General features: G+C 39.6%; 1 protein-coding gene across 1 annotated transcript; it reads left to right on the forward strand.

Moving 5' to 3' along the window:
• Positions 1–3,353: 3,353 nt before the first annotated feature.
• LOC133725030 (uncharacterized) lies at positions 3,354–7,980 on the forward strand. The gene is made up of 5 exons (XM_062152048.1): positions 3,354–3,856; positions 5,584–5,634; positions 6,496–6,558; positions 6,669–6,737; positions 7,388–7,980. The coding sequence occupies exons 1-5, from the start codon at positions 3,473–3,475 to the stop codon at positions 7,643–7,645; spliced, it is 825 nt and encodes a 274-aa protein (XP_062008032.1). The 5' UTR covers positions 3,354–3,472; the 3' UTR covers positions 7,646–7,980.
• The last annotated feature ends 2,456 nt before the right edge of the window (positions 7,981–10,436 follow it).

Genomic DNA, 10,436 nt, shown 5'->3' on the forward strand with positions numbered 1-10,436 from the left:
CTGGTTTTGATGTCATATTATGTTGTACTGGAAATCAAGTTGTGAGTTCTTAACTCTTTCAATTGCTTCCTGCAATGCACTTCTGTATTTCATCAAACACATTTGGTTTGCCTTTTCTTACTCCCCCTAATCCCATATTGTTCAAATTAGCGTTGCTACTTCGTTTCCCTTGCTCCTTTCTCAAATAGTTACCTCAACTTCTATCATTTGAAGCTTCTGATGTTGGGACTTTTATGGTGTTTCTGTGCACAACTACACAAGTGATAGGATAAAAGTGAAACACACAAATGGGGCAATTTAAAGGCTAAATAATTTAAGAAGCAAACCCAAAGTTTCATCCTATCAATTTTGCACGTACTCATTTCTTAAAAGGCTTTACTGTTTCAGTAAACAGATAGAGTTTTGAATCAAAAAATTGATTTTAAAGCTTTCTGTTTGAGGGAAACTTAAGCTGCAATTGCATGAGCTTTGATTCATTGCAGTAGCCAGAACTCTTAATTTGATTATTAACCTAACATGCCTTCCTAATAAAATATTGATTGGGGAAAGGCTTTATATATAAGCAATGCCTATCACTGATTAACTACTAGATAAGGGAAGTCTTTATATATGTCTTGCACTAATAGACAAGGCTACATGCAGAGCTTGATGAGATGATAATGCAAATATTGAATAGGAGATTTACTCACCCACTCAAGAAAAAGAGGGGAAAATTACAATTACAGTAATTGAAAAGAAAAATTACAACACATTGTAAGAAGGATTAAACAAAGAAGCACCCACAAGGAAGTAAAGAACCAGTCAACAAAATGAAGCCAAATATAGTGTAGCTTATACTTGTAGACATCTTGAATAGATGAAACCATTTGCATAACCTTTATAGATCCATTGTACTGCTGCTGCTGCTAACAAAATGGCAAAATCACTGACCTAGAGAGGGAAATAAAAGAAAACATACACTAGATACAATTTTCCTTCAAGCCACAATTACAAGGAAAGGATGATGGCATGGCAAAATCAGATTCATGATGCAGGGACAATTACCATAAGAATGAGACTGTAAATTATAGTCCAACATCAATAGAAACACAAACATTACTATGCAAAGAATGAAACTAAGAATATCAATAGAATTATTTTCAGATTAAATTGTTTTATCCTTGATGAATCAAGATCAAAAAAATTTGACACAAACAATCAAGAGCTGGATAAAATTCAACCAGTAAGCAAGATAAAGAAACAGAAAATGATAATGACCTCTGCTGCCACTTTCCTTCACTCTACCAGATTTGCTTTATTCCCAGCTAGAGCCATGACCATACTTGGATTGCCTTGTCATAAGAGAATGATCCAAGTAGATAGAATTAGCCATATTGAAACACACAAATTAGCATAAAGAAGTTAGAATACAGAGTGCACCACCTAAACAAAACTGAAATTGAAGTTATAGCCTAAGATTGTTTAAAGCAGCCAAGGACTGAGTGATGTTTAGACAGCTAGAAAGTGTGAGCAATACCTGCTTGTCTTTACAATTGAAAAAAGAGTGTCTCGTAAAAGAGTCCGTCCCTGAAAAGAAAAGTTTAGGCTACTTCATTCAATATAGAGAGGAAAAGAACGAAGTGACAAGAACAGATCAGTTTATAGCTCTTTCCATAAGCAACTAGCAAGCTGATCATACTAACATGATGGTATTCTAGGTACTCAAGGTGGAAGCAATACCCTGTTATATACTGAAAGTCAAATATTGTGTCAATTCCTCCGTCAATAGCCCCACAGATGCAGCAGAAAAAGAGCTGCCTACACTGTGCGGAATCGATATCAGAAGGACAGTAAGGACATTTGAAGGTTTTTGTGCCGTTCTTTGACACCTTTGTAATAGACTGCTTACAAAGCACATGTCAAGATGACATCAACATAGGTGGATTTTCTTCGGTTGCTTGTTCCTTGGAGACTGGACAAACAAAAATAGAATGGAACTGAAACTCACGGTCTAACTCCACTAGCACAAGCAACTGCTTCATAGTCTGCCATTCATTTCTCTTCCCTACCATTACATTCATAAACTTGAGGAGAGGTGGCAACCCCTGAACCCCAACAGCTACAGTCATGCTCAATGGGCTCTCGTAAGACTGGCAAAAAATATTGCAGAATTGCCTGGTTAGCTCCCCAGTCACTTTGTCCCAGATGGCCTTGGATAATAGGCAGGTCTGCTAATAGGTGACAATATGTTGACTTATCAAGCTTTCCACTCCATAGAAGACATATCACGAGCTTCTTATTTCACTGATTAAGAAGCACATAAAGGTATTATCATTGCAAATTGAACTTGTTTATGAAATGGTTTCAAAGAAGGACTGCCAAGGAACTTGAGGAGGGAACTTGCTGAACTATCAGTCTATCACTGCCATGTTTCTAGTGGTGGTGATCCTGCACGTAGCAGATAGCCGGCTCATGAAGGTCAAGGCATATGAATTCAATCGGGTGACCAAGTGCGGGATTGGTATCCCCTTCACATGCAACAATCCTGCCCTCAACCTTGATGGGTGAAACTTGGTTGATCAACTCCATTGGGGACTTCTTGCTTGTATCCTATTAACGAGGGAGACATAAAGAACTTCAGTGACTTATAAGTTATATCTATCTAATTTGTGTGTGAGTCAAATGCAAATAGGGAACTGATTTAGTGGAAAAGCGTGTGAAAAGGTCAACAAAATCAACCGATTCTCTTACGCAGAACACTCATTCTTGTAAAGCTAAGATGACAACACGAATACTATCTGAACCAACACAATGTCTGTCTTCATTGGTAACAGGGAACTTCATAGTGTTACATTTGGTTTCTCATTGTAGTCTAATTGGCTTATGCTCCCGAAAAATAAAAAAAAGAGGAGCGTCAAGCCGTCAATGATTCAATGCCATGAAGGGTTTTGATTTAATGCCCACATCCTAAGCGAAACGTGCCGCCTCATTAAGTAACAAACATCACCATCTTCCCTATCTGCCCCCTATTCTCCACCTTCAATACCCCACTCACATTCCTCTCAACGCGCGTCGGCCACACTTTCCTCAACCAATCCAAGTCCCTATTATTACTTTTCGTACTACAAATTAAAAAAAATAAACGTATTATCCATCGATTATAATAAAAATCCAAAAAAAGCCACGCGAGCTCGGTCCAACACCGCCACGTTTCCTGCCCGTGGTGGCCCACAGAGAAAACAGAGAAACAAATCCAGAGAAAGAGGAAGGAAGTGGAAGGGTTTGTGTGTGAGTCGTTGTTTGTTTGTTGTGAGAAGAAACACAAGAAAAGAAAGCAGTAGCCACATATAAAAGCAACCCCCCCCCTCATTACACTTTATATTCTTCCTCTTTCTTCTTCTACACGAACCCACACATAAAAACATTTCCTCTCTCTCTCTCTCCACTCTCCTCAGAAAAACACAGACGCGGCGGCGGAACCGTATCACACACTATGATGGCTGCGGCGCCACCCACCGAAGACGTCAACGATTGGGTCAAACTCGCCATGAAAGACGACGTGGCGGTCGTCGGCGTTCTACTCGACATCAGACACGCCGAGCCGCCGCCGCCGCCGCCGCCTCCACCGTCGATGTTCAAGTCTCCAGCTTTGAAGCTCGAGTGGAGCGTGCGGCAGAGGCGGTCCAAGCACGTGCCGCGCCACCCAAGCGACGTCGTTGTTGACGTCAAAAAGAAGAAGAAGAAGGCGGCGGAGGAGTCGACCAGAGCCAGCCCCACAACGCCGCTCTCCTGGAGCGGCGCCACTTCGGTCAGCGGCGGCGGTGCCTCCGAAGAGTCCAGCAAGCTGCCTGAGCCGACCGACGCCGCGAGATCTAAGGTCTGTCGTACGTCTTTGTCACTTTTAGTTTTTTTCTCGCTTTCTTTTTGAGTCTGACTCACTCTCAGGCGGGTCGGGTTTAGATTCGTTCTCTTTCTTTCTTTTTCTTTTTTTTACATGGACGAAAGTGCCCCTCTGAAGGTCTAGTATTTACATGAAACGGTGGATGTTTTACCTCTTTGGCGATCTGTTGGTCCTTCCAACTGCTTCACTCTCCTGTTACTTTTATACCCCCGTATGCATGGGGATTTCTCGTGGCCGCCAAGGCCAATTGGGTCATTTCCTCGACCGGACGGGTTCATTGTCGCCGGTCATCTGGACTGGACGTTGTCGTTTTATCATTTGTCAACATCTGCCGGACCAAAACGCCCTCCACATTTCAAATAAATGACCTTTCCATTTATAAAAGATTATATTCTTAGAGAAAAAATCGGTGACTTCCATTCAAAGCCATAGAGGTCAGAGCGACTCAATTTACACTCACGTTTTTCTTTCTCATTTATTTCCGCTCCTGTCACACTTATGTACCCAAAAAGACCAAAACACCCTTTCTTCAAAGTCTCGGCCCCCCAGAAAATGTCCCAACAGTCTCAGCCAACCCCAAGTCTCTCTCTGTGTTGGTAGTGAACACAGAACCTGCCATACGCATCTAGGCAGGTAAAGTCTCTTCGAAATGACGTAACCCTCCCTGTAAAAGTCAAAGCGTACTCGATGATTTAGAGGGGCGTTTTGGTAAATGGAAAAGAAGACATGGTCACCTGCTTTCTCGGTGGCGTGTTTTCGTGGCAAAATAGGTCTTACGTGTGGTTGGGTGTGGTGCTAGTTGTGGTTGTGCAGTGTGCGATGGAGATAATGATTGGCTGAGGTCGGCCGCACTGTAGCGTCTGCTGCAGGCGAATAGCGAACGACGTCGTCTGCACGCGAGAGACCACGGGATTAAAATAAGACAAAGAAAACTTGCCTTGTTGCCTTCTTTTTATAGAAAGACGAGGTCAAGCTTGGATCCAATGGGAAAGAGTCAAACGAGTAAAAGCTTAAAGTTTCTGATTAGGCTGTTGTTTTATCTTAAGTGACAGCCTGTCATGTTAGGTTTACCATATTTTTTTTTTATGGGGTCCATAGGGAAATAGGATAGAATTTTTGAGTCAAATTATATATTTTCAAATTGTTTTGGTGGTATCAAAAATCAAAATGGTAGGAGTGGTTCTTTGGGTGGGAAGACCATCATTGTGATTGTCACCCAAATTGGTAATTGTGTAATTGTTTCAAAGGGTTTTTTTTTTTTTTTTTTTGGGAGGAATTAAATTTTGGGGCATTGTGGTTGGGAAATGAGAGAGAGAAGTTGCTCCAACAGAGCAAAAGGAGAAGGGAGTTGCACACTGTCATTATGTCTGGGCTGCCCATTTGAAGTGGGCACAATGTGCATACATGATTGAAGCGCCAATTGTCACGGGAAAGTCATGAGAGACTAGAGAGAGCCCTTTTAGAGGCACTTGTAGCGGTGAGAATTTATGGGTTCAATTGAGGTGTGGGCCGTTCGAGTGTTTTCCACGTACTCTACACTCAGCTGGATTGATGTCTATTTACTTCCTCCAGCTAAGCCTCCACCTCATATCTGTACTTGGTGGATGAAGAGCTTTGCTTTCTTGTACATTTGTACTTTGTTTTTCTCAGAGTAGAACTTGCTGGAAGTGGGCTTTGCTGACTGATTCAGTTGTTTTGTGTAGGTTGCTGTTACAAGTTGCACGACCATCTCCAAGAGGCCGAGAAAGAGGAAGGTAAATATAACAAGATATGTATGGGCATGGGAGGTGTATGAATTATTTCTTAAACGGAAGAAAGTCTCATACAGTAGATTAGTTAATAGTTAATACTTATATGTTACGGTAAAACTAACAAAATCCTTGCATCGAAGCATTAAAGCTAACAACTCTGAATGGCCACATAGATCCCCGAATTTCTCGAGTAAACCCAAAGGTGATATGTAGGATGGACATTGCATATATAATTGTTTCTAAGATTTAAAAAGTTCCATAAATAAGTGACCTTGATACAGCTGCAACTTGGGATTTTTCATTTGCTGCATGTAACAAGTATGAACAAATACCTTTGGTATAATATAAACGACTTAATTGTTGCAGTTACTATATTTGCCACGTCACTTAAGTAGTTTCTATAATAGGTCTAGTTTTGGATGAATCAATCAGTGTAATTATATTTCTGCCACGGAGTTTGTTATCGAAAAATCTAGAGGTAGTGAGTCTGCACTCCAGTTTTGAGCTTTTTGCACTTCATGTGAGTGTAGACATATATAAGATGTCCAGCATGGAGTGAAAAATCGCTAGCATAGCTAGACTTATCTCAGGGTTGTAAAAATTGTAAATTTAGTTCTATGCCTTTTTGCTTCACATATGGAAAGTGTACAGCCATCATCTTGCCCTTTTTTTGAGGAATAGTTTAGTTTAAGGTTACGCATTACCCTTTTCATTCCCTGCTTTTTATTTTGTTTGTTTGTGGTGGTGAGTTGACTAAAAGTAATATATATATATATATATATATATATATATATATATATATATATATATATATATATATATATATCTCATAGAGTAGTAAAATGTTCTCCTGGTTCCTTGCAGACATTAGCTCAACTTAAAGAGGAGGAGAGTCTTCTATTGAAGGAAAGACGCAATTTGAAAAAGGTACAAGTCCTTGAGAAAATATACCTACCTACCTATATTCTTCTTTGTCTTCCTAATACATCTGAGTGGAGATGCCTGAATATGATTTCTTTTATGCATCCTCTGTGCAGGAACTGCTAAACCTACGCCTCAATGTCGAGAAGCAGAGGGCCACAAATGAAAGCTTGAAAAGAATAAAGGTAATTAAATCTGTTCAAGTTTCCATCAACGTTATAGTATAGTTTGAAACCTCATAACCGATTCACTTTGGTATACAAATATGTGCCTGTTGTTGGGAAATAGTATTACCTAACTGATGTATTAGGGTGACGTATATAATAAATTGGAGATGACATGGTACTCATAACTCATAACTGCTTAGAGATGTTATTTTGATACAAATGAAGTATCGGACTTTACTATCTATCATTAGTAGTAGTACTTTCTTAAACTTGCACTTAAGTAACAAGTTCTTAGGTCATTATGTTAGCTCTGCATTTTTTTGGTGTGTGTGTGTGTGTTGCATCAGCCTGCATGAATCAGTGCTTCTTTTGCATTGAATCAGTTGTACTTGGCTTTCAGGATACAAGCATAAAATCTGTGTTTTCTAGTATTTATTCTTGGGTAAATGACTACGTTATATCCCTCCTACAAATTCATCAATAAGCATTAGGCAACCTGAAATTTGAAGATAATACTAATTTTGAGGAAAATTACTGTAGTGGAAAGGCAATACATCTTTTCCTCACTCTTTCTTTATGCCCATAATGCCATACTGTAGATTTGATTCTTGAAACACTTGTGAAATGATGAATAACTTCATGTGTTATCTGTTCATGGGTTTTAACAGCTGCAGCAAACAATGATGAAAGTTGCATCTTCTTCTGCATCGGGTGAAGCCATTTCGTATCAACCTGCACAAGTAAATGCAGTTAGTGAACTTACTAGAATCATTGATCTTGGCAATTCACAGAGTTCCTGTCCATCCAACATTTCTTACATGGTACACGAAGTTGGGAACTGCCACGAAGCTGCCTTTCCACTACCGGATCTAAATCTTCCATTTCAAGATGATCACAACTCCGAGGCTTTATGTGGAATGAGCTGAGAAGATTCAAAACTACACTAATATTCCGTTTTTCTAATTATGCGGCATCAAATTCAGCAGCAGCATTTAGCGTAATAAGATAAAGTTCATCCATCCTATTTGTGTTTTTAGGTTGACAAACTATAGTGTAAGTATGAAAATCAGTTACCTTGACTGCTTATTGAAGTAAAAGCGGCACTGAGAGTAGTTTAGAGATCCTAACCCGGTAGTTTACAATACGTTCTTCCTCTTTCAATTTTGTTTCTTTCAAATTTTTATGTCTGTAGTTCTGGAACACTCTCATTCCTTTCTTATTTTCATTATTTCTTCTTTTGGAAATTGTGATTATACCGCTCCATAGTTAGTGCTTTTATTATCTTGCTGTCTGCTTTCTTTGACGGTTGATTTTGTTTGTACTCTTTTTACATGATGGATCGATCTGATTTTTTTTTTATTTCATCAATAATTAAGAATTATATCAACTAGACTTATGAGAGTTGATCGATATAATTTTAGTGATGTGTGTGTGTGTGTTTTTTTTTTTTTTTTTTTGAATTACAAGAAACAAATGAAGAGCATTTCTATCAGTACGATGTAACGTCTAAAGTGATTTAGTAATACTCTGGTTCCTCCTATTTCCTTCTATCATATTAATGAAATGATAGGTCAATCTGATAATAGGTCAGTCATAAAGAGAGTATTGCAGCCAAAAAAACACAAAGAGAGCATCGATACTGTCCTCTGTATTCATTACTCTCTTTCTTTGTCTGAATTTAGAAATCTGAAAGAAAGCCATTTGAGATTTTGAGGTTGCTATTTCCTATACAACTGTATCTGATCGATAGCTCCAATTGAAGATGACGAGGGCAACTGCTTCTCCTGTTTCTTATTGTTGCAGCACCACACAACGAAGAAGAGGTATACCTTTCTCCTTCACTCTACTACTCTTGATGTTTTCGTCAACAGTTTTCATTCTCTGTCCTCAAAGCTAAGTAAATCGAGAAACACACATGTTGTGAGAGACCCAGAAATGCCGAAACTAGTCAGTAATGTTGAGGATGCCTTGAAGGAGGACCTAGCTTGTAAACCGGATGTGTTTACCATCGATACTCTAAAGGGTTTGTGCATCAAGGGGAACAATACTGGAGCTCTTCGACTGCTTAGGAAGATGGAACAATCTCCGGTTTGTAACCCTGGTTTAGTTTCTTATAACACCATCGTTGACAGCCTTTTTAAGGATACACTAATTGTTGATGCAATGAACCTCTTCTCAGAAATGCTCTAAGGGTATCATCGCGGATGTCATTACCCATAACTCTTTAATTCATGGAGTTTGCAGATTAGGTCAGTGGAAAGAAGCTACAAGGTTGTTGAATGAAACGGTCACTAAAAAGATATATCCAGATGTGCACACCTTCACCGTCTTGGTAGATACACTTTGCAAGGAGGGGATGGCCGTCCTTGAAATGATGATTCAAAGAGATCTTGAACTCAATTATGATCACCGTTTTGTTGTGGATCCTGTGAATACTGGTGGTGGTCTAGCTCTTTTTTGGGACAAGTCAGTTCATGTTGCTGTTACTAGTAGCTCTTTTCACTATGTTCATACTGTAGTTACTTTTGTACAAGAAGCAGTCTCTTGTAATATAACTTGGATGTATGGGACTCCTCATGTCAATTGTGAGAAAACATCCTTTTGGCGTGCTGTGTACTCCTTGGTTGTGTTTAGGTGATTTCAATGAAACACTTAGGCATCATGAGAAATGGGGGGGGGGGGGGGTTTGGGGGGCGACTCTTTTTCAAGATTTTATTTCTCATGCTCAATTACAAGATCTTAGCTTCAATGGGCCTGGTTTTGCTATCAGTGAGGCAGATTACATATGAAAGAAAGACTAGACAGATTTTTGGGTAATTCTGATTGGTGTGGCACCTTTCCTTAGGTCCCAAGTGTTTCATCTTCATCGGAATTGGGTCTGATCATCGCCCTATTATTCTGGGACTTACTTCCATCTGAAGCCCGATCTCCTCGCCTTTTCAAGTTTGAACAAATGTGGATTACTAAATCTGATTGTCAGGATGTAATTCGGCGAAGTTGGGATTATTTTCCGGGCCCCTCTCCTGCTTCTTGTTGGGAGAAGAATCTTGGCAAATGTCGTACTTCTCTTACTGCCTGGTCTAAGAGAACGTTTCCCAACACTATAGCTCAGATTAATGTTTTGCAGTCAGAATTGCAGTCTCTCCAACAAAGCACTCTTCCAGATTCTATGGTTCATATCTCTAGAGTTACAAATCAGATCGCAGACTTGTGGAAGCTAGAGGAGATGTATTGGCAACAACGATCTCGTATTAATTGGCTCTCTTTGGGAGACGATAACACTGCTTTCTTCCACCAGACTACTCTTCAGCGCCAACAATATAACAAGATTCTACGATTGAAAAATTCTGATGGTAATTATCTGTGACACTGAACATGAAATTATCCCTCATTTGGGTCAGTATTTCCAGTCAGTCTTTACTTCTGAAGGTTGTTTTAATTGTGGAGACTGAAAATCAATCAGCTTTTGTTGGAGGACGCCAGATTCAAGACAATTTGATTGTTGCTCATGAACTTTTCCATATTCTGAAGCTTCAACGTTCTGGGCCTGATGGTGCTTTTGCTATGAAATTGGACATGTCTAGGGTCTATGACAGAGTTGAATGGCCTTTCCTTGAGGCTGTCCTCTTTAAAATGGGTTTTGCTAGTCCTTGGATTCGATTGATAATGAACAGGTCAGTCTCACTCTCTGTTTTGATTAATGGCAAAACTGGTCCG

The sequence above is a fragment of the Rosa rugosa genome, chromosome 1, assembly GCF_958449725.1.
Source record: "Rosa rugosa chromosome 1, drRosRugo1.1, whole genome shotgun sequence".
Taxonomy (NCBI): Eukaryota; Viridiplantae; Streptophyta; class Magnoliopsida; order Rosales; family Rosaceae; genus Rosa; species Rosa rugosa.

Bases quoted from the DNA above. Each gene is read 5' to 3' on its own strand.
- LOC133725030 (XM_062152048.1), top strand. From the start codon at position 3,473: ATGATGGCTGCGGCGCCACCCACCGAAGACGTCAACGATTGGGTCAAA. The intron at 5,635-6,495 runs GTAAATATAACA...GGTTCCTTGCAG, and splicing joins AGAGGCCGAGAAAGAGGAAG to ACATTAGCTCAACTTAAAGA. The intron at 6,738-7,387 runs GTAATTAAATCT...GGGTTTTAACAG, and splicing joins AAAGCTTGAAAAGAATAAAG to CTGCAGCAAACAATGATGAA.